This window comes from Prionailurus bengalensis, chromosome B3 (assembly GCF_016509475.1).
Source record: "Prionailurus bengalensis isolate Pbe53 chromosome B3, Fcat_Pben_1.1_paternal_pri, whole genome shotgun sequence".
Taxonomy (NCBI): domain Eukaryota; kingdom Metazoa; phylum Chordata; class Mammalia; order Carnivora; family Felidae; genus Prionailurus; species Prionailurus bengalensis.
In genome coordinates, this window is record NC_057355.1 from 55270318 (window position 1) to 55295326 (window position 25009).

Here is a 25009-nt window from a genome sequence, read left to right on the forward strand (position 1 = left end):
TAATGGTTGTCATGTGTGGTTAAGCTCTCATCAACCACACACTTTAGCCAAGAAAGATTTTTGGGTATAGACTGAAATATAATATAATATAATATAATATAATATAATATAATATAATATATAATTTTTTTTAATTTTTTTTCAATGTTTATTTATTTTTGGAACAGAGAGAGACAGTGCATGAACGGGGGAGGGGCAGAGAGAGAGGGAGACACAGAATCGGAAACAGGCTCTAGGCTCTGAGCCATCAGCCCAGAGCCTGACGCGGGGCTCGAACTCCCGGACCGCGAGATCGTGACCTGGCTGAAGTCGGACGCTTAACCGACTGCGCCACCCAGGCGCCCCTATAATTTTTTTAATTTAAGGCAACATTGCTGAGTTAAATGAAATAGTGCATTAAAAAAAAAAAGAGGAATGGTTGTTTTCAAGAGACACTGGATTTAGACATTGATGCTTTTGTATAATCATATGGGATGGTAAACCTGATGTGGTCGGCTCATGCCATACTCTGTGAGGGGCAGACGAGTCAGTGCCTTGTGCTAAAGGTTGACTCAGAACGTGGGTCAAATATGCCGAGAAAGGAAGACCAAGTGGACATTCATTATCTGTTTGTTCAGCTGACAAACATGAGCACCTACTTCATACCAGTCATTGAAGATGCAGAGGATACAACAGATAAATGGGTTCTAGTCTCTCCTTAAGCACTCAAGGAATTTGCAGTTTCAAGGGGAAGACAGACAGACAAGTAAACAGACACCTATAGTATGGAGGGCACTTGACCTGGCCTGGGGGAGGGAAGGTCTAAGGGGGAGGCTTCTTCTTCTTTTTCTTTTTAAAAATTTTTCTTAATGTTTATATAGTTTTGAGAGAGAGAGACAGGCAGAGAGGGAGAGAGAGACAGAGTGTGAGTGGGAGAGAGGCAGCAAGAGAGGGAGACACAGAATCTGAAGCAGGCTCTAGGCTCTGAGCTGTCAGCACAGAACCCGATGTGGGGCTCAAACCCATGAATCATGAGATCGTGACCTGAGCCAAAGTCTGATTCTTAACTGACTGAGCCACCCAGGTGCCCCTTCTTTTGTTTTTAATGTTTTTGTTTATTTATTTTTCAGAGGGAGAGAAAGAGAGAGCCTGTGCACATGAGCACAGGGGGTGAGCAGAGAGAGAGGAAGAGAGAGAATCTCAGCAGGCTCTGCACTGTCAGCACAGAGCCTGACACAGGACTCAAACTCACAAACCATGAGATCATGAACTGAGCCAAAAACAAGAGTCAGATGCTTAACCAACTGAGCCACCTATGTGTCCCTAACGTGGAGGCTTCTTTTTTTTTTTTTTTCAACGTTTTTATTTATTTTTGGGACAGAGAGAGACAGAGCATGAACGGGGGAGGGGCAGAGAGAGAGGGAGACACAGAATCGGAAACAGGCTCCAGGCTCCGAGCCATCAGCCCAGAGCCTGACGCGGGGCTCGAACTCACGGACCGCGAGATCGTGACCTGGCTGAAGTCGGACGCTTAACCGACTGTGCCACTGAGGCGCCCCCTAACGTGGAGGCTTCTTGAAAGAGATGGAATCTTAAAGGACAAATAGGAGTTAGGTACAGAAAGGGGAGGGAGGATATTGCAGCAGGAGAGAAGTACCATGTGCAGAGCCCCAGCATCAATGAACACATGTAAATGAGCAGATATTAACTATTTATCGAATCCCTACTACATCCCTATGAGGCAGGCACCATTCTCAGTAAGTGTCTCACCCATGTTCTTTCATTTAGTCCTCACAACCATATTTTAAGCTAGGCATCCCCATATTACAGATACAAAAACTGACGCTTAGGGAAGGTAAATAACTTACCCCAAACCATACAAACAGTAAGAAGTATCACAAGTATTTGAACTCAGGTCCATGTTGATTTTGAAGCAGACCTCTTACCACAGTTTTTCTTTAATGTTTATTTATTTTTTAGAGAGAGGGAGAGAGAGAGAACGAGTGGGGGAAAGGCAGAGAGAGCAGGAGACACAGAATCTGAAGCAGGCTCCAGGCTCTGAGCTGTCAGCACAGAGCCTGACGCAGGGCTCGAACTCGCAGACTGTGAGATCATGACCTGAGCCAAGATTGGTCGCTTAACCAAATGAGCCACCCAGGTGCCCCACAACACTTTGATCATAGTCTGCTTTCAGTACATTTTTGTGAGCAGGCACTCCTAAATAAATGATAAACCAATCATGTATAAGTTATATACACATATGCTAATATGTTATGCATGTGTTATAAAACATACACAAGGGGTGCCTGAGTGGCTCAGTCAGTTGAGCATCTGATTCTTGACTTTGGCTCAGTTGATGATCTTACAGTTCATGAGTTTGAGCCCTGCACTAGGCTCTGCACTGATAGCATAGAGCCTGGTTGAATTTCTGTCTCCCTCTCTCTCTGCCCCTCCCCTGCTTGCTCTCCCTCCGTCAAAAAATAAATAAAAATTAAAAAAAATGTAACACACACATGAAAATAGAAAATTTCAAAGTTAGAGTTAATGATAATAAACATTTTTAAAATGCCTTGATAATTACAGTGGCTGAATACTATTGTTAGATAATATCTCAGGGTCCAATATACATTTAGCGCATTTACTGATAAAGAAAATAGACGTATGTCCACATTTCAAATCCTGATAATTTTAACTTTTGGGAGGCCAAGTTCCTATCTAATTAGATCATTCTTGTTTATAAGCTCATAATACAGCCAAGGAGGAGTCTGTAATAAGATTAAAAGAATGACCTTCAATCTTTGATATTTGCGGTGATCTTTTAGCTACTTGTCCATTTATGGACGTAAGTTTAAACTAGATAACATAATTCATAAATCCACTTAACCAAGCAAATGGACACTGCCATATGTTGCACAGTGCAACAAAGAAACGAGGTGCCCTGACCACCCCTCCTTCTTTAGAAATCTCACTCTTCCCTCAGGGGTATGACAGGGGACACGGTGATGTGTAACAGCTGGCAGACAGGCCAGGAGGAAAGGAGGAGTAGGTAGTAAGCCTGTAGCCTTCTGACTGGGCTTCCCCTGTTTGGTGTGCCCTTGGGTTTCCATATTTTATGTTACAAAAATTATAGCACTGCTCATCATGATGTGAAATCCAGTATAAAGTTGGTCCTTTCTGAACCACATCCAGGAGTTTAATGACTGAAACAATAGAAAAACTGATGTTTTATGGTAAGACAATGGAATGTCAGTGTCACCACTTCAGATCAGCCTGGTGGTGATCTTGTAGCTCATCTGGCCAAAAATATAAATGTGCCTGTTTAAATGGAAAAACAAAAATATTCTATCCTGGCTTTCTGAGAACAGAACCATCTGGATGGTACAAAATACTTCATGCACCAGGTACTGAAATACGGTGCTAATATCCATCCATTCAGTAACTATTTTTTGTCATATGTGGCAAGCATGTGTTAGGAGGCAGGATCTCTGTCTTCATGGAACATGCAGTCTAGATGTAGTACAGGTATTAAACAAAATGACACAATAGAATTATTTGCTCTTGTGATATGGCCTTCAAAGGTGAACAAACTTCTAGGAAAGCAGAGAGACTTAATCTAGTCTGAGAAGGTCAGAGAAAGCTCTGTTGAGAAAGAGATGTTTAAACTGGTACCTGAAGGGTGAGGGTGATGGAGAATGGTGAGGGAAAAGCATGTCAATCAGAGAAGATGGCCTTAAGGTGGAGATTAGCCTCCAGGAAGGTCAGTGTGACTGAGGAGCACGGGGGTGCAAGGGAAGCTGGGTAGCCAGGACCAGGGCTTGGGGCTTGTTGGAGAGTTTGATCTGTATCCAAAGAGCAATGGGAGGCAGGTAAGGGGTTTTTAAACCGCTGAAAAATATTATCAGGTTTTCAGTTGTAAAAAGATCATTTTGGCCACAGTATATGGAATAGAATGGAAGAGAAGGGGACAGAGTAAGAGGGAAAAAGGAGATATCCTGAGGGGTGAGTTCTTCTTTCCATTAAGTGCCAGAATAAATGTCAACAGTTGGTACAAGGCTCAGCTTGGCAAAACAAAACTTTGGGCATAGGGAGAGACAGACTTTCCATTCTTAATAATTATGTAATGAGTTTTTTGAAAAGCAGTTTATTTACTTATTTATTTTTTATTTTTTAAATTTTATTTAAATCCAAGCTAGTTAACATATAGTGTAATAATGATTTCAGGAGTAGAACCAGTGATTCTTCACTTACATACAACACCCAGTGCTCATCCCAACAAGTGCCCTCCTTAATGCCCAGCCCCCATTTAGCCCCTCCCCACACCCACCTCTCCTCCAGCAACCCTTAGTTTCTTCTCTGTATTTAAGAGTGTTTTGTGGTTTGCCTCCCTCTCTCTTGTTATCTTATTTTGAAAAGCAGTTTAAATAATAGATATTCAAGTTCTGTATGGCACGTGTGTTTTCTTGGTTCCTGGACTGCGGCCTTGAGCAGTGTTGTGTGCGGTTTGTGCTGTTTGCTAGACAGCTGGCTCCCTTTTTTCTCTGGCTGTTCCTCTCCTGGGTCTTCCTGATTTGTTTCCTGTCTGGTGTTGAAGCAGTGGGTCAGCAGAGGGATGGGGAGGGAAGGCCTGGGAGGCCAAAGAGATGGTGCTTTCCTTCAAAGCCCGGTGCTTATCTTGTTTTTACAGGTCAAATCTAGAGATCAGTATTCAAATCTGTATAGGATGAGGGTGGCTTTTCCCTTCCTATCAATTCTAGACTCAAACACAATTTTACATGTTGTTTACAAAGTAAAAACGTGATCCATTGATCATTAACTAATCACTACAGGTAACGCACAGGAGAGAGGAGGGCAGTGCCAACGAGATGCCTCATTGATGAAGCACACGTGTCGAGTGGATTTCCTCAATGACCCCTGCTACATAAATACACAGGGTCTTCAAAATACACTTGGCTCTTCCCCAAATCAAAGCTCAGCTCACTCCCTGGGGAGCCCGTGGCACCGTCAGAGTAAGTAGCTGTTCGCCATCTGTATTAGTTTCCTGTGGCTGCTGTAACAAACCACCACAAACTGAGTGTCTTAAAGCAGTGAAAATTTATTCTCTCACAGTTCTGGAGGCCAGAGGTCCTCAATAAGATGTCAGCTGGGGTGGTTCCTTCTGGAGGCTCTGGAGGAGGATCCACTCCATGCCTCTCTCCTAGCTTCTGCTGATGGCTGGCAACACTTGGTGTTCCTTGGCTTGTGGACACATCAGTTCTCTGCCTCAGTCTTCACATGGCTTTCACCTCCATTCTCAAACCGCTCTCCTGTCTCTTCTAGGACAATCCCTTTCTCTACTAGGTGAGCCCTAAAGCCAGGAAGATCCCATCTCGCAATCCTTAACTTAATTACATCTGCAAAAACCCTTTCCCCAAATTAGGCCACATTCACAGGGACTGGGGATCAGGATCTGAATGTATCATTTTGGGGGGCCACTATTCTTCTCACTATACTGGCTCTCATTTTCAGGAAGACTATTTCCTTGGTCTCATTTTCAGGGAGCAAAAAGGATTCTTTCTTACCTCAATCTTGTACCACAGTTAATTTGGGAGATATTATGGATTTCAAGGTTTGGGGTCTTTGATGTTGAATAATCTTTTCAAATACTTTAAACTGGGTCCCAACTTTTGGTTTTGGCTGTGTGCTCTTGCTGAAGGAAGGATGGTCAAAGCCAGGAGATAATTTTGAATTTGTGGGCTTGTGTGAGGAACAGTGACCATTATTTGGCTCTGTTGAGTGATGGTTTTAATTTTATTCATTTCGAAACTCCTTGGTAAGTCATCTATGGAACACTAAAATAAGATGGCTTCTTTCTTCAGCCATATACTGTGAGTTAAATGCAATAAGACAGATATCATTTTCCTGCTAAATTGCTTCCAGGGGTAAATGCGTACACAGTAACATAAATAAATAAAAGCAAAACAAACCAAAAGCCTAGGATCAACTAAAAAATAAATAAATAAATAATGCTTTTTATAAAATATTAAAGTGTGTTGGGTTCAAATTTGGGTGAACCACATTTGGTTCACTCCAAAGATGGAGAACCAGTCCTTTGGAAAGTCCTTTTGGTAGCCCAGGAAGTCTCTCCAAAAGGCCAAAGACAACTTTCCAGCTAGCGTGAGCAATAACAAGATGAAGTTTAGAAGGAGATTTTGCTGAGCCGGGACTTCACCAGACCACCTTAACTCCTAGACTAAGAAACAGACGTCCTCATTACCAGCCAGGTGACAAGTGAGCCATCTTCTTGCAAGCTCTCTGTGATCAGTCTTGGCACCTAAACAACCTGGTTGGATTCTCTGGAAGCGAACACTGAGATGGAGCTTTGGCATGCAGGGTACTTGTTGGGATCACTATCGGGAAGGGAGGGGGAAGAAGCAGGCTTGGGCAGATGGAGAAGCAAAGTCACTATGTAGCCCTGACGGAGCCTCAGCCAACCCTACAGGGAGAATAGGGGGCGCGTCAGGGCTGTGCCACATTGCGCCAAAGGGCTGGGCCTTTTATCCCATTTATTTCAGTCTGTGGGTGTAGGCCACACGAGGGAGGGCAAGCCTTTGGGCAAAAGGCAGCTCCCTGAAGGTGAGGCAGACCCTCAAGGGGCGGTCAGCTGGAGGCTGGCTGATGACACCTGGGGCACCTGTCTTTCATTGAAGAGCCATCTGGATGATACATTTTGTGTGATGGATGATGGAATATGCAATCAGTTCAGATTTCTGCAGTGGATTTAACAGTCCATTGTACAGTGACCGGTATGGATAAGGTAATATTTGTTAGGGGAGGTAGTTTTTTGAAAAAAGTTTCTGGACCTCAGGTATTAAAACTAACTTGATAAGAGTATATGCTTGATGGCTTCCATTTCATGGACTTTTCAAAGCAACAGTGTATTATTAGAAAACTCATTTAGGGGCACCTGGGTGGCTCAGTCAGTTACGCATCCGACTTTGGCTCAAGTCATGATCTCACATTTCGTGAGTTCGAGCCCCCCATCAGGCTTTGTGCTGACAGCATGGAGCCTGCTTGGGATTCTCTCTATCTCCCTCTCTCTCTCTGCCCCTCTCTGACTCATGCTCTCTGTCTCTCTCTCTCTCTTTTTTTAAATATGAAATTTATTGTCAAATTGGTTTCCATACAACACCCAGTGCTCATCCCAAAAGGTGCCCTCCTCAATACCCATCACCCACCCTCCCCTCCCTCCCACCCCCCATCAACCCTCAGTTTGTTCTCAGTTTTTAAGAGTCTCTTATGCTTTGGCTCTCTCCCACTCTAACCTCTTTTTTTTTTTCCTTCCCCTCCTCCATGGGTTTCTGTTAATTTTCTCAGGATCCACATAAGAGTGAAAACATATGGTATCTGTCTTTCTCTGTATGGCTTATTTCACTTAGCATCACACTCTCCAGTTCCATCCACGTTGCTACAAAGGGCCATATTTCATTCTTTCTCATTGCCACATAGTATTCCATTGTGTATATAAACCACAATTTCTTTATCCATTCATCAGTTGATGGACATTTAGGCTCTTTTCATAATTTGGCTATTGTTGAGAGTGCTGCTATAAACATTGGGGTACAAGTGCACTCATGCATCAGCACTCCTGTATCCCTTGGGTAAATTCCTAGCAGTGCTATTGCTGGGTCATAGGGTAGATCTATTTTTAATTTTTTGAGGCTCAAAATAAAGAAACTTAAAAAAAAAAGAAAACTCACTTAGTGGGTGGCCTGAGTTAGGGGATCTGGGATATTCATTGATTCATAACTGCAGTTCCCTTATAAGCAAATCTTTAATGTTAAAAATCTTTATAACTCAGTCAAGATATGGAAGCAACTTAGTGTCCTTCAATAAACGAATGGATAAAGAGCTGTGTGTGTGTGTGTGTGTGTGTGTGGTGTAATGGAATGTTTTTCAGCCATAAAAAAGGATGAGATCATGCCATTTGCAACAACATGGACAGACCTAGAGGGTATTATGCTAAGTCAGAAATAAGTCAGACTGAAAAAGACAAGCACTATATGATTTCACTCATATGTGGGCTCTATAAGGAAAGGAAATGAATAAAGAAACAAAAAGCAGAATCAGACCTATAAATACAGAGAGCAAACTGATGGTTGCCAGAGGGGATGTGAGAACAGAGTTGGGCAAAATGGTGAAAGGGAGTGGGAGAAACAGGCTTCCAGTTATGGAATGAATACATCATGGGAATAAAAGGCACAGCATAGCAGGAAAAAATCTTTATAATGTAAACAAAGAACCTTTGTCTTTTGTCATGGACAACTCAATAATATGAAAAAGTAAAATCAATGTATATTAACATTCCTGTCATTAGTTGAAAGTAAATAAGGCCAGCTTTGTCCAAAATTTTAATGTCAAAATGCATTTTTACTGATTTCAGCCTTTTTGTCATCCTTTTGCCTCTCCCGGACTTGGAGGGAACATGTTTAAATAAAGGCTTCAGGTACTTCTTCAGTCTTTATTTCCTATTAGGATATAGTGTACCATAGCCCTCCTGGCCCCCCTGATGCAATTGTTCTCTCCAAAAAAATTAATTCCAACTCTAAAAGTATAAATAGTGTTGATTTAATAAAATGAAATAAGATAGAGTAGGGATAACCTTATACATAAATTTCTGCAAAATATCTGAAATATACTTTTTAACCTTTCCTCCTTAATATTTCCTGATATTTCTTTCCGTACTTAGGCATACTTAGCTTCCCTTTTCCAGTCAAAAGCTTACTGATTAGTTCAGTAAAACAAAATAAAACAAACAAAAACAAATCTTGAGGCATGAGTGTAGTATCTCCCAAGCATGCCTTCTGGGCTCCCCAATTAACCCTATCACACTGTGTAGGAAAAGCTCAACACGATCTTTATTTTCATCAAACTTGGCAGAAGGGAATTACTAGTATTGATACTATCTAATTTTTTTTAAGTTTATTTTGAGAGAGAGTATGTGCAAGTAGGGGATGGGCAGAGAGAGAGAGAGGAAGAGAGAATCCTGAGCAGGCTCCACACTGTCAGTGCGGAGTCCAACTCGGGACTCAAACTCACGAACTGTGAGATCATGACCTGGGCTGAAATCAAGAGTCGGACACTTAAGCAACTGGGTCACCCAGGCACCCCTTTAAGTTTATTTATTTTAAGAGAAAGAGAAAGAGAGAGAGAGAGAGCACATGTGCATGCATGCAAGTGGCAGGGGAGGGCAGAGAGAGAGAGGGAGAGAGAAGAAAGAGAGAATCCTAAGCAGGCTTCGCATTGTCTGCACAGAGCCAGACTTGGGGCTCAATCTCAGGAACCTGTGAGGTCATGACCTGAGCCCAAATCAAGAATTCTGTGCTTAATTGACTGAGCACCCAGGTACCCCTGTTTTCTTAATGGAGGTATTAATTGCTATGAACTTCCCTCTTAAAACTGCCTCTGCTAGGATCTCATAGGTTTTTTTTTCATTTTCATTTGTCTCAGGATATTTTTTGATTTACTTTTTTATTTATTCTTTGACCCGTTTGTTGTTTAGTGACATGCTGTTTAATCACATATTTGTGAATTACCTAGTTTTCTTGTAATTGATTTCTCATATCAGTGTGGTCAGAAAAGATGCTTGATATGATTTCATTTTTAAAAAATGTATTATGACTTATTTGTGGCCTAACATATGACCTACCCTGGAGAATGTCCCATGTCCACTGGAGAAGAATGTATATAGTCTATTGCTTTTGGGTGAAATGTTCTGTCACTGTCTGTTGAGTCAATCTGGTCTAATGTGTACTTTGAGGTCGAAAGTTTCCTTACTGATTTTCGATCTGGATGATCTATCTATTGTTGAAAATGGGTATTGAAGTCCCCTACTACTACTGTATTGCTGTCTATTTCTCCCTTCAAGTCCGTTAATATTTGCTTTACATATTTATGTCCTCCTATGTTGGATGAACAAATCTTTGTTATTTTCAATTGTTTTATAGTATTGTATTATATGAGTATATCATAGTTTATATAATCATCCCCTTATTGATGGACATCTATTTTTTCAGCCCTTTGTTAATATAATAATCATTTCTCCCCCGAAATACCCAGTCACATGTGCTACTTAAAAATTGAATGCATCAGTATGCTGTCTTCACATTTCACATTGGTTTCTTTAAATGTCTTATTCTTTATCACTGGGATTACGTGCAATTGTTTAATTTGATTTTGCTTGTCAGATATTTTTCTCATCCTTAAGCCCTAGGCTCCCTGTCTGAGGTTTTGCCCATCAGATACTTATGGGTGTGGATATTCATATCTGTCTTGGGCTTTCCCAAATTTCTGATTGTGAAAAATATGTTTTCAGTTGCTTTGGGAACTGCAAGATGACATGATTGCTTTCTTCTATGATTCCTATCACTTTTTTCTTTTTAGGTCTCACTTAAATGTAGAGTGGCTGTAATCATGTTGCATCCTTGATCTTCACTACTTCTGAGAAAATATGTTATTAATTATATCAAGGCAATAACTTACTAAATTTTCTATGGGAGTTTTATGTAAATAACTAGATTTAAATTATGATTATCTTTCTCAAAGTCAACATTATGTGAGAAAGGAGTTGCTAATAGGTAATGTGCCACAATGTTAAAGAGTAGTTGTATTTGGTGATGGGACCACAGATGATTATTTTTCTTTGTTTCTCTGTGTTTCCCAGATTTTAAAAACAAGTAGCATGCACAACTTTTAAAATTAAAACAAATTTAAAAAAAATCTTTCAGATATTCTAGTTTTAGGAAAAGTAGATTTTCAGCAAATTTTTAGATGATTGAAATGTCCCAGCACAGTGTGTGCTATTCTGGTGCTAATCTGGGAAACTGTGTTAGGAAAATATTGTCCATATCCTCAGGCTGGCCCATGATCTGTTGCCTCTTTTCAAGATGATATCATGTCTGTTTTTCTTTTGTTTTGTCCTTGTCCAAAAGCTCTCCACCCTTATCTCAGAATAAACTGAAAGCCATCATGCACTAAGATGTGTGCCCCCACGCACGCATGCATGTATCTCTCTTCCACTCACACAAACACTTTCCCTCTCACATACACAAACACACATGCAACTACTTATCAGAGTTCTCTATTATGCCTCAAAGCAAGCAGCACTAAGGCCAACTTCATTTATTATTTATCAAATCTGGACACGTTTTTTCAGCCTTTTTCTGGCAACAATAGATAGACCTGATTGTGGAGGAGAATATTTTCAGCCATTAAATACAGACTCAAGATATTTTCAAAAAGACACATCTGTGAATGCTGCATCATAATCGTGCTATGCAGAGAGGAGTTCTTAAGTAGCGACAAAACTATAACATATTAACAGGAGAATTGGGTTATGTCTGCAGGGACTGGTTGCCTGTATCAATGACTTCATGAGATTGTCACGTGTAAGTTGTAGAACTTAGAGTTAAGAGGATTTCTCATTTGCAAGACCCTTGCATAAGGACATGGAAACACACTTCTGCATTTATAAAGATGAAGTGTGGCTTCTATGCAAAAGATCCTTTGCATTTAAATAGACAAAGTCTGATTTCTGCAGTTATTTTCCTAGTAAATTTGCCATGTAAACCATACAACTTTTACCTGGATTCAGACCTAAGAATTTGTATTACTTCTGGAGATGCTGTATATCATCCTGATAGCCTTGGTATTTTTTTTTAATGTTTATTTATTTTTGAGAGAGACAGTGTGAGCAGGGGAAGGGCAGAGCAAGGAAGACACAGAATCTGAAGCAGGCTCCAGACTCTGAGCTGTCAGCACAGAGTCCGATGGGGGGCTCAAACCCACAAACCATGAGATCATGACCTAAGCTGAAGTCGGATGCTTAACCGACTGAGTCATCCAGGCACCCCAGGCTTGCTCTTTACTTGGGACCATTGTAGGTACTGCAGAAGTAGAGTTGGCTAGACCACTTTTGATAATGGAAAGATTTTCACTTTTAAGGCAAGGGTTTTAGACTGTGGTGATTAAGAACCTGGGCTTTGGAGTCAAATAGATGTCATTTCAAACCCCAGATTTACAACATATTAGCAATGTGACTTTGAGTAATTCATGTGGTCTTTTTAAAGATCCATTTCCTTGCCTGTCTAGTTTTGAGAACCGAACAAGATATGTGTAGAGCACTGAGCGCTGCCTATCATATATGATAAATGAGGACTGCATAATAATTATTATTGCCATGAGTATCGAAATACTATTACATGCCACCCAGATATACCTTTTCATCCCCTCTGCCCTCAACTCTAGAGAGTATTTGTTCTGCAGAACATTGGGGAACTGCATCACACCATGGCCTCCTTGATGCTTTGCCTTATTTTACCTGATTAACTGTGCTTTATCCACACAGGTGAGTGACACAAACACCAGAGTGGTCATTTAATAGGAATGCTGTGAGGTTCAGCATAGCTTTGAAGTTTTTGGTCAGAGGTATCTCTGAAGCACATTAGTAATTTGGTTTAAAAAATAAAAAGCTAAATACTAAAAAGTGGGCATAATCCAAAGTTACCATAGGCATTTTCAAAGAGTTTGGGAATGTGTTCAAAGTTATCTTTGATCCAGGTACTGCGTAAGCCTCTTTTTTCTTTAACATACAGCCCCTGGGACATAGAGTGCCTCTCTCTGCAGTTATGAAAGCAATTCTCACAGGTCAGTCCCATTTCTCATCTGAAAGGAAAACTCCTGCACCTGGTCAAGTCTTTCCTGCCAACAGAAGCCAAAGGCAATGTTTGGTCCTACCATTAAATTAAAGCCTGTGGGAAGTTCTGGAAACAAAAACTCCACTTGTTCTAGAAGCAGCATTATTTAAACAGTGCATGACACACAGTTATACAGGCCTCACAGGACACACAGGCCTCAGGTTATATTTGCTGAATGAATGAATGAATGAATGAAGGAGGAGGTAGCTTGGTGATGCCTCTCTTTGTGTTTTGACTGTAGAAGCACCAGAAACTGTTCAGCCAGGTGCCACGGCCCAGCCTGCCAGCTCACATTCTTTGCCACACATTAAGCAGCAGCTGCGGAATGAAGACTGCTACCATGGCAAGCTGAGCAGGAAGGCAGCAGAGAGCCTCTTGGTAAAGGATGGGGACTTTTTGGTTCGAGAAAGTGCAACATCTCCTGGTCAGTATGTGCTAAGTGGACTTCAGGGAGGCCAGGCAAAGCATCTTCTCCTGGTGGATCCTGAAGGCAAGGTATCATTGACCTCTTATGTTTTTCATAGGTTGTTGTAACTAAGGTTACTCTGAATGATCGGTCCCAAACCTGATATTGAAACATGATAAGGCTAAGGGTTTCCTTTTTCTTGAACCCTCCAGTTGGAGCAGGAAGTGTTAACTAGAGGCCAGTGGAGGGGTTTGAGAGGGAGCCACCCTGGAGGTTCAGGTAGAGGACAGCTCTTTCCACTCTTCTCAGTTCAATCTAGTGAATTAAATAAATACCTACTACATGGAAGTACAAAGATTCACAGTTGACTGTTGCTCAGTGTTACATACATTGTCCTTGCTCTCAGGGCGCTTATAATTTCATAAAACAGATACTTAAATAATTATAACACAAGTGTGAATGACATAAGAATGGTTCAACCAAAGTATTATGGTACTTCTCAGCATAGAGGAATACTGTCTTTGAGGCACACTGAAAAGGCTTCTTGCAGCGTCTGACATGTAAGGTGAACCTTGAAGGACAGAAAATTTTTTAAAGGGGTACATTTGGAGAATAGGAAAGGAAGCACAGGAACAGACAGAGCAGAAGAATGATATTAAGTCGATAAAAGATGTATGGCTGGGCAGAGGATGCCTGTAGACAGAAACAATCCTGGGCAAAAGACAGTTAACAAAATGGTAATAGTCCTTCCTTATTAATAATTAGTTTAAATGTAAATGGATTAAGCTCCCCAGTCAAAAAGTATAGACTAGCTGAATGGATATAAAGCAAGATCCAACTCTATGCTGTCTAGAAGAGACTCACTTTATTTTATTTTTTGCATTTTTAAAATGTGTATTCATTTTCGAGAGAGAGAGAGTGGGGGAGGGGCAGAGAGAGAAGGAGACACAGAATTCAAAGCAGGCTCCAGGCTCTGAGCTGTCAGCACAGAGCCTGACGTGGGGCTCAAACTCACGAACCCCAAGATCATGACCTGAGCAGAGATCAATTCACCAGAAAGATATGACAATTATAAATGTATATGCACTCAACACCAGAGTACCCAAATATATGATACAAACGTTGACAGAACTGAAGGGAGAAATAGTAATACAATAATAGTGGGAGGTTTCAGTGCCCCACTTTTGACAATAGATAGAACCTGCAGTCAGAAGTACTTGAACAACACTATAGACCAAATGGATCTAACAGACATATGCAGAGCATTCCTCCCAACAGCAGCAGAATACCCATTCTTTTCAAGCATACTCAGAAAATTCACCTGTTAGATCACAAATACTAAGATGGATCACATGTTAGGTCACAAAACAAGCATTAGGAAATTAAAGAAGAATGAATTATACCAAGTATCTTTTCTGATCACACTGGAATGAAACTAGAAGTTAATGGCAGAAAGAGAACTGGAAAATTCACAAATATGCAGAATTAATACACTATTGAACAGCCAGTGTCAAAGAAAAAATTAAAGGGAAATTAGAAAATATTTGCAAACAAATGGAAATGAAAAACACACTGGATCTACAAAACACAGTGAAAGCAATAGGAAGAAAGTTGATGGTGATAAATGCCTACACTGAAAAAAAAAAAAAGAAAGCTTTCTAATAAGCATTCTAACACCTCAAGGAACTACAAAAAGAACAAACTAAACCCAAAAGTAGCAGAAGAAAGGAAATAATTCAGATTAGAGCAGAAATAAGTGAAAGAGAATAGAAAAATAATAGGAGAAATCCACAAAAGTACAAGTTGGTGTTTTGAAAAGATGAACAAAACTGACAAACCTTTAGCTAGGTTGGCTAAGAAGAGAGAAGACGCAAATAAATAAAATCAGAAATGAAAGAGGAGACATTACAACTGATGCCATAGAGATTAAATGATTATAAGAGATTAAGAACAATTATATGCCAACAAATTGGATAACCCAGAAGAAAGGGATAAATTCCTAAAAAATATGCAACCTACCAAGATTTCTTCATGAAGAAATAGAAAATCTGAACAGATGAATTACTAGTAAGGAGACTGAATCACTAATCAAAAACTGTTCATTAAAAAAAAAAAAAAAAAAAAAGCCCAGGACCAGATGGTTTCACTGGTAAATTCTTTCAAACATTTAAAGAAGAATGAATGCCAATGCTTATTAAGCTTTCCCCACCCCCCAAAACTGAAGAGGACAAAATACTTACAAACTCATTTTATGAAGCCTACCTTACCCATATACCAAACCCAGAAAAAGATACTACAAGAAAAGAAAACAGGCCAATATACCTAATGAACATATATAAAAATCTTTAACTAAATGCTAGCAAACAAAGTTCAGTAGTTCACTAAAATATCATACACCATGACCAAGTAAGATATATCCCTGGATTGCCAGGAAGGTTCAACAAAGGACATCAATCAATATGGCACACCACATTAGTAAATGAAGAATAAAAATCGATGAACAAAAAGCATTTGATAAAATTCAACACCCTTTCATGATTAAAAAAACTCAAAACAACACTCAACAAACTAGGAGTAGAAAGAAATGACCTCAGCATAATAAAAGCCATATATGTAAAGCCTACAGCTAATATCATGCCCCACATAAAAAACAGAAATCTTTTCCTCTCACCACTTTTAGTGGTGAAGTACTACAACCAACATAGTACTGGAAGTACTAGCCAGAGAAATTAGGGAAGAAAAAAGAAATAAAAGGCATCCAAATTGGAAAGGAAGAAGTAAAATAATTGCTTCACAGGTGATAGAATCTTATATGTAGAAAATCCTAAATATTCCACAAAAATCCTGTTATGACTAATCAACAAGTGTGGCAGCCTTGCAGAATAGAAAACGAACATACAAACATCAGTTGCATGTGTAAATAATAATAACACTCTGAAAAGGAAATTAAGAAAATAATCTCATTTACAATACTATCAAAAAGAGTAAAATACTTAAGAATAAACATAACCAAGGAGGCAAAAGACTTATGCACTGAAAACTTCAAAACATTGCTGAGAGAAATTAAAGAAGACACAAATGAAAAGACATCTCATGTTCATTGATAAGAAGATTTCATGTTGTTAAAATGTCATTACTACCCACAGTAATCTACAGATTCAATGCAGTTTCCATCAAAATTCTAATAGCAGTTTTTACAGAAATAGAAGTACAATCTTAATATTCACTCAGAACCACAGAGAACCCGAAATAGCCAATCTTGAGAAAGAAGAACAAAGATGGAGACATTACATTTATGGTTTCAAAGCTAGAGTAATCAAACCAATATAGTACTGGAGTAAAGAGAGATATATAGATGGAACAGAATAGGGAACCCAGAGATAAACCTATTTATGTATGATCAAATGATCTTTGCAAAGGTTGGCAAGAATTCACAATGGGGAAAGAATACTCTTTCAGCAAATGGTTTTGGGAAAACAATATCCACCTGAAGAAGAATAAAATTGGACCTTTATCTTACACCACACAGAAAAATTAACTCAAAATAGATAAAAGACTTATATGTAATATCTGAAACTATAAAACCCCTAGGAGAAAACATAAGGAAAAACTTCATGATTTTGTTCTTGGCAATGATTTCTTGGATATAACACTGAAAAATACAAACAAATGCAAAAATAGACAAGTGAGACTACATACAACTACAAAAATCCTGCATAGCAAAGGAAACAATCAACAGAGCGAAGAACAATCAGAATGGGAGAAAATATTTTCAAACCATATATCTGATAAGGGGTTAATTTTCAAAACATATGATGAAATTTTGAACTCAGTAGCAAAAAGACAAATAATCTGATTAAAAAATGGACAGATGACTTGAATAGTCACGTTCCCAAAGAAGACATACAAATGGCCAGCAGGTATTTGAAAAGATGCTCAACAACAATAATCATCAGGGAAATGCAAATTCACAGTAAGATATCACCTCATACCTATCAGGATGGCCATAATAAATAACAAACAGGAGCACCTGGGTGGCTCAGTCAGTTATGAGTCCAGCTCTTGATTTGGGCTCAGGTCAGGATCTCATGGTTCATGAGATGGAGCCCCACATCAGGCTCTATGTGGAGTCTGCTTAGAATTCTCTCTCTTCCTCTCTTTTTGCCCCTCCCCTACTCACACATGTGCATGCTCTTTCTCTCTAAATAAATAAATAAATAAATAAGTAAACGTTAAAAAATAAAATAAATAAATAAATATTAAACAAAACAAAAAACCAAAAATATAGCAAGTGTTGTTGAGGGTGTACAGAAATTGTAACCTCTGTGTCCTATTGGTGGGAATGTAAAATGGTGTAGCTGTTGTAGAAAATGGTACGGAGTATCCTCAAAAAATTAAAAATGGAATTCACATATGATCCATATTTATTGGATGGGTAGCTGACAGCTCTGAGCTGACAGCTCAGAGCCGGAGCCTGCTTCGGATTCCCTCTCTCTCTGCCCCTCCCCTGCTCATGCTGTGTCTCTCTCTCTCAAAAATAAATAAAACATTTTAAAAAATTAAAAAAAAATTGTTCGTGGGGTAGGTCTCATGTTATGGTTTTGTTCTCTCTCTGTCTGTCTCTCTCTCTCTCCACACACACACACACACACACACACACAGAAGTGTGTTTGGGGTCACAGCAGCAAATGTTTGCAGGGCCTGGCCCGTATCATAAGTGCGTAAAGCTGGGCGAATGGTGGAATGAACATAGAGTGTGGTGGGCTGTAATGAACTAACTGGGAAGCACATGTCCTGTGTAAGGGGGACCGTCACACTCAGCCTCAGTCAGTTGCTGCCATTTGGAGGAAGGGCCCAGTGTAGCCAGATTTAATTTTCCCAAAGAAACCGCAAAACTAAATTTTTATAGGAAGTCTCCCCATTTTTGATTCAAAATACTTAAAAACTCTTTATTGGGCACCTCTGCCTTACCCCCCCCCCCCCCCCCCCCCCCCCCCCCAGCTAACTAAAACAGCTCCTGGTATGTTTGGCTAGAGAGTGGATAGTTTATAATCCCTGCACTGGAAGTTTGTTGTTGTTGTTGTTGTTTATGTATTTTGAGAGAGCACACGTGGGAGGGGCAGAGAGAGGGAGAGAGAGAGGATCCTAAGTAGGCTCCACACTATCATTCACAGAGCTCAATGTGGGGCTTGAACTTGTGAACCATGAGATCATGACCTGAGCCGAAACCAAGAGCCAGAGGCTTAACTGACCTAACCACGCAGGTGTCCCAGCCCTGTACTGGAAGATTAATTTGACATTTGTATACAGGATTGATTAGAGAAGAGTGTAATTAGGGGATCTGAGGTAAAAACTAGTGAAAGTCTGAACCAGAATGGAGGTAGGAGAAACAAAGAGAGGATAGCAGAGTGAACTGGAATTAACAACACAAACTGGCAGAACTGATCAGCTCATGTGACGTGGGTTGGGGTTGAGATGAAGGATATAAAAATATTTCCAAGTCTTGGTTTGATAAGTAAATTGTAAACGTTGTGCCCTTTTTCTCCTAATCCTTGAGTGTGTATTCCCTATGAACAGGGATATTCTCTTACATAGACAGTACAGTGATCAAAATCAAGAAATTTAAACATTGATACATTACCAGTATCTAATTCATAATCATATTCAAATGAGGTCAATTATTCCAATAAGTGTGTATTTTTTTTAATACATTGAAAATCAATATCTAAGCAGAAATTAAAAATCCCTTGTAGAGAAGTAGCAGAATCACATAACAAGGTGTTCTCTGACCTCATGCCTTCCCACTCCCTGACAGTTCCCAGCCACCCTCCAAACAGAACTATATTATGGCCCATGGAGTCATGATGGAGAGTATTATCTTCTGCCCATGCACAGGGTGAGGATACAGTAATACTGGGGAGGAAAGTCCTCAGGAGAAGGCAGGCATTGGGAAACTGAGTTGCTTTGGCATGCAGACGAGAAGTTCCATGTAGCAAATATTTATGAATCAGCTACTATGAAGAATGCAGGAAGGAGATAAGAATACCTATTGGGAAGGTCTGAGGAGGCTTCTTAAAGGAGACAGGATTTGTGTTCAGCCTCCACGGAGAGGCAGGACTTCTCCAGAAGGGCCTGCTTCCTACAGACACAAGATATTTTGGAAGCAGTCTGCTTGCTGGGTCAAAATTGTAATCCTGGGATTCATGCTTGTGTATACAGTTAAATATTTATAGGAATGGTGACATGATAGAATATATCAAACAGTAACGTGGCAAACAGGTTGGTTGTAAATTTGAACTGTGTGACAGATGTTTACCATTTTTCTGACTGGGACAGAAAATTGCTTTAAAAAGGTAATGAGGAATGAGAAAATTGTTTACTAAGGGATATAGAGTTGGAAAATACCTTTCCTTTTTTTCTTTTTTTCATTCAGCCCAAGTATCTCATTCAAGGATATGTCTGTTTTTCCTTCTGATTGTTTACGTCTTTTAGGGGAGCTATTATCATTTAACCTAAGGACTTTGTGCTTCCTTTTCAAGGTAAGGACCAAGGATCATGTGTTTGATAATGTTGGCCACCTTATCAGATACCACATGGATAATAGTTTGCCAATCATCTCTTCTGGAAGTGAAGTAAGCCTTAAACAGCCAGTGAGAAAAGATAATAATCCAGGACTTCTGCATTCCAACAAATGACAATATGGAAGTACCATCACACTGATATTTCAAGAAAGTTCATTTTGTGTTAGGATACAAAGATAATCCAAACTTGCTTGATAGATAAAATAGAGCACAATCTGTGAACTACATTTTCCCAAGAGCATCATGGACTATGTCCTTTATATGATAAAGAACTAACACAGATCGATCTTCAGAAAGTGAAAATCAGAAAAGGGGAAGAGGATTGGTCCATCTGAGAAGAAATTATCATATGCACAGATGTCACTTTTTAAGGCCATATTGCATCGATAGCAAGCTAAAAGCACAATTAAAATTTCCCATGCTAGAGACTACCTGGATGAACTGCTGGGGCAGTGGTATGTGCCTTTCAACTTGATAATTTGGGGACATTTTCATATTGGGGAGATTAGTTCTAAGTGTCTTCATATTCTATAACTATAGAACTATTTGCCAAAAAAAAAAGTTTTTCCTTGTTACAAAAATAAGACGCAATTTGCTTGATAGTTATTGACTTTATCAGATTTTCTGTTTAGTAGCACTTTCACTACAATGATCAAATAAATTTGACATTGAATTTGGATGGTGTCTATGCCAGTGGAATCAAAACAAAAGCCACTGAAAACATTGGTCTGTTTCATTGGCCTGTCTCATTTACTAGCCAAGGGTTGGGGCCTAAATTCTTTGGCCTAGTATTTCTCAGTCTTTGCTATTTGGACACTTTGTATGCAGCACAGAGCAAGCTGAAGAACCCAAATCTATCAGTCATTTCTGATTCCAATGTGGTTCTCCCCCTTTCCTTACCCTTCCCCTCCCACAAAGGAAGCTCATGCGTGCATGGATTTAAAACACGGCAGACAAACCAGTGTTCTTCATATTCAATATCCAAATTGGTTTCATTCTTATTTAAGTATTGACTCTATTTGAAAGTATGGAGAAATATCCTCTTGATTGGCTATGACTGAATCTACATGTATCCTTAGCATCTTTTCTAGATATGATCAGACAAAATGCAGAAGGGAGAAGACATATTGAATGAAGCAGTTGGAAAGGTTTGCCACATGTAAGTACACTGGTGATCTGAGGGTATAATTAAGTGTTGTGTAGAGAAAAGTGCTGGACAGTTTTCTCTATGTGACTGTGAGCGAGCTGCTAAACCTATCTGGATGCCCATTTCCTTGTCTATGAAATAAGGGAATTGGGCTAGGTGAATTTAGAAGTCTATCTCAGCTGTAACATAAGTGTATAAGAAGCAAATTTTCCATTTATTAGGGGTCAGTGTTGATAATCAGTTTGTGTCATTAAGACGAAAGCTTGAGCTTTTTCCTTTAGCCTGCATCTATACTCCCAGAACAAATGGCACAACTGAAATCAACATTTAGGTAGCAGAGACCCCAAGCCTTTAGTCAAAGACATTGAACCTTTGGAGTGCTATCAGGATGATGGTAGAAGTGGATTTGGTTGTTTGGAGTAGAAGAAAACTGCTTCAGTCTTTTAGTCACCTTTGCATATAATGGTTTGGCCATGACTTTGGGGTGTTTTTTTTAGCCCGAGTAATCTGGACAGTTGCCTTAACCCCACTTCATTTTGGCTCTGTAGATACAACTTAACCTTTGTAATTGCGATATATTTGCTAAGTTTTAAATAAAATACAAGAAAATTTTTTTGGGTAGAAATCATCAGAAACCAAGTGCACTGAACTCTAATATTTTTCTGTAAAGGTTTATGATTTTATTCTACTTCTACTGCCACTGATTGCATAGGTAGGTTTGTTTCCTTTTATACAACTAGAAAATAATGTCTCTTTCATCAGTTTTCCATATACCTTGGTTCTTGATTGTCCATCCTCACAAAGGGGGTTAGCATGAGTGTAGATCATAGAAATTTATGGGTGATCCAGTCACCTTTCAGAGACAGAGCAGGGTTGTGGTCTCAGTCTGTTTGAAAAGAGTGTTAACTGGGTCACAAGGAAAAGTTTCTGATACAAATAGATGCCAAGAGTATAAATGATGTGAGTAGTACATGGGCACTGGTACATGAGGCACCAGTACATGGAAAATGCGTGTTTGACTGTAATGTTATAGTAGTTAGATAAGCAAATAATGCACTTACCAAGTACCACAGACACAGTTAAACCAGAATGAAACAGCAGAAGAAATGTTTGATTGCATGCTATTTTAATGACACACATTTATCTTCATCTGTTTTAAAGTGGAAATCCATTTGCCTATAAAATACCTGTAAACAACTTTTCAAAAAAAAATAAATGATTATTTCTTTGTGACAATTCACGGTATTTATGTCTGATGTTTGGGATGTGGAAAATTTATTTGCAGGATCCTGATCCTAACCGGAAACAGATGGCTCACTTAAATTGGGTAATTTGAGGAGAGTTTAATAAAGGGACTATTTACAAAGGTGTGGGCAGAGTATGGGGAAACCACCAGGGAGAATGAGGTGCCCTGGGGCTAGCGAATGGATAAGTGGAGAGCACAGTAACAGAATCTGGAGAGAGAGAGCTGTGGAAAGACTGCCTTTTAGGAGGTGTGGCCTCCAGTAGAGGGACTCCCACAGCCCTGGTGACCCTACAGTGAGGAGGCTGGGGACATTATACTGAATGGAAGAAAGAGCCTTTTCAACAAATGGTATTGAAGTAATTGGACACCTGTAGGCAAGAGAACAAACCTCACACTTCGCATAAACATTAATTCAAATGGATTATGGATTTAAACATCAAATGTAAAACTATGAGACTTTTAGGAAAGAAAAGCACAGGAGAAAATCTTTAGGATATAGGGCCAGGCAAAGAGTTTTTAGACTTGATATGATCCATTAAAGGAAAAATGAGTACATTGTATTTTATCAAAATAATAAATTTTTATTCTGTGAAAGACTCTGTAAAGAATATAAAGGGCAAACTATAGACTGGGAAAAAATATTTGCAAACCACTTATCTGACAGAGGGCTAGTATCTAGAATGTATTAAAAAAAAAGCCCTCAAAACTCAACAGTAAAAACATCTCATTGGAAAGTGGACAAAAAACGCGAACAGACAATTCACTGAAGATACACAGATGGCAAGCAAGCACATGAAATGTGTTCAAAATCATTAGCCAGTCAGGTCAAAATCAGCTCACGGTTCGTGAGATCAAGTTCTGTGTAAGGCTCTGCACTGACAGCACAGAGGAGCTTGCTTGGGATTTTGTCTCCCTTTCTCTCTTCCCCTTGCATGTGCACACACACACACATACACACTCTCTCTCAAATAGGTAAACTTTAAAAAAAATTGGGGCACCTGGGTGGCTCAGTTCGTTGAGCGTCTGACTTCAGCTTGGGTCATGATCTCATGGTTCATGAGTTTGAGCCCCACTTCGAGCTCTGTGCTGACAGCTGGGAGCCTGGAGCCTGCTTCAGATTCTGTGTCTCCCTCTCACTGCCCCTCCCCCATTCACGCTGTCTCTCTGTCTCTCAAGAATAAATAATAAAACATTAAAAAAAAATCATTAGCCAGTAAGGAAATGCAAATTAAAATCACAATTAGATATTACTATACATGTATCTGAATGGATAAATGAAAAATGTTGACAATACCAAATGCTGGCTCAATGAGGAGGAAGTCGGTCACACATCCATTCCTGGTGAAAATGTAAAATAGTACAGCTACTCTGGAAAGCAGTTTGGTAGTTTATTTAAATTTTTTTTTCAACGTTTATTTATTTTTGGGACAGAGAGAGACAGAGCATGAACGGGGGAGGGGCAGAGAGAGAGGGAGACACAGAATCGGAAACAGGCTCCAGGCTCTGAGCCATCAGCCCAGAGCCTGACGCGGGGCTCGAACTCCCGGACCGCGAGATCGTGACCTGGCTGAAGTCGGACGCTTAACCGACTGCGCCACCCAGGCGCCCCGGTAGTTCATTTAAGAAACTAAATGTACAGCTAACATTCAACCCAGTAATTCTGCTGGGCTTAGATCACAGAGAAAAATGAAAACTTACGTTTATACAAAAACTGGGACAGAAATTTTTAGAGTAGCTTTGTTTGTAATGACCTAAAACTGGCAACATCCCAGATGTTCCTTCAATGGGTGAATGGATAAACAAACTGTAGTACAGGCATACCATGAAACACTAGTCAGCAATGAAAAGGAATAACCTGCTGATGCATACAACTGGGCTGAATCTCCAGAGAATTACGCAGAGCAAAAAAAGCTAATCCCAAAAGGTTACATACTATAGTCCTTACTATAGGTAAGGACTGTATTTATGTAACTTTCTTGAAATGATACAATTATGGAAATGAAGAATAGATTAGGTATTAAGGAGGGAGCAAGTGTGGGGAGGAAAGTGGGTACGGTTACAAAAGGGCAACATGAGGAATCCTTGTGTGATGTAATTGTTTTTTGATTTTTGACTGTATTCAATGTGGATATCGTGGTTGTGATAATGTATTATAGTTTTGAAAAAGATGTTATTATGGGTGCAAACTGGATAAAGCTTAAAGATCTCCCTGTATTGTTTCTCACAACTGCATGTGAATGTGCAATTTTTCCAAAATAAAAAGTTTAATTTAAAAAAGGTTTGGGGTAAAACTACTTTCATGTTGGCACTTTCGCTGAATGTGGTGGTAGGATCATCTTAGGTCCTGTCATGTCAGGACTAGGAGGGGTCATCAGGATGAACTGCATGAAGCCACCTTCATGAAGGGCCTCAAACATGTTTGATATCACCTCTGGAGATACGCTGACAAGATCAAAGGATGGCAAACACAGATGTCATGCCAGGCATTGCCAGCTCTGCCCAGCCCCTCTCAGATTCCTGGAATCATTTCTGCATGCCCCACTGCCGGCCTCTGTGTGTTTTGCTCCTAACTGCCTGCAGAGTGATTGACTTTTGTTTCTGGGCACAGCCTCAGGTAAGGGGAGCTGCTTCGAGTCACCAGGAGCCAGAAGTGCCTGTGTTTCCTTCTCCTCTTCCTTGCCACCATCACTAGTGCAAGAGTGGGAAAGCCCGCCTCTCTTGTCCCATCCTGATTAAACTCCAGAGCTCCCTGTGGGGTCAGACTGGCCGGCACATCTCCTGAAAGCACGTGCCTGCTTGGCTTTTCCCTTTTCCTGTCCTGCTTCCTCATTCCCTAACAACTTTCTCTGGAAAGCTCTTCCTTAATAAATCCTATCTATGCACTCAAATTTCCATCCCAAGGTTCACTTTTGAGAACCT

General features: G+C 39.9%; 1 protein-coding gene across 1 annotated transcript in view; it reads left to right on the forward strand.

Moving 5' to 3' along the window:
- Positions 1-22080, forward strand: part of SHC4 (SHC adaptor protein 4) — a 128490-nt gene extending 106410 nt beyond the window's left edge. The window contains exons 10-12 of the mRNA XM_043555463.1: positions 4806-4985; positions 12952-13205; positions 19656-22080. Of these exons, the coding sequence (XP_043411398.1) occupies positions 4806-4985; positions 12952-13205; positions 19656-19811 (590 nt within the window). The 3' untranslated portion in view covers positions 19812-22080. The remainder of the gene's footprint in view (positions 1-4805; positions 4986-12951; positions 13206-19655) is intronic.
- The last annotated feature ends 2929 nt before the right edge of the window (positions 22081-25009 follow it).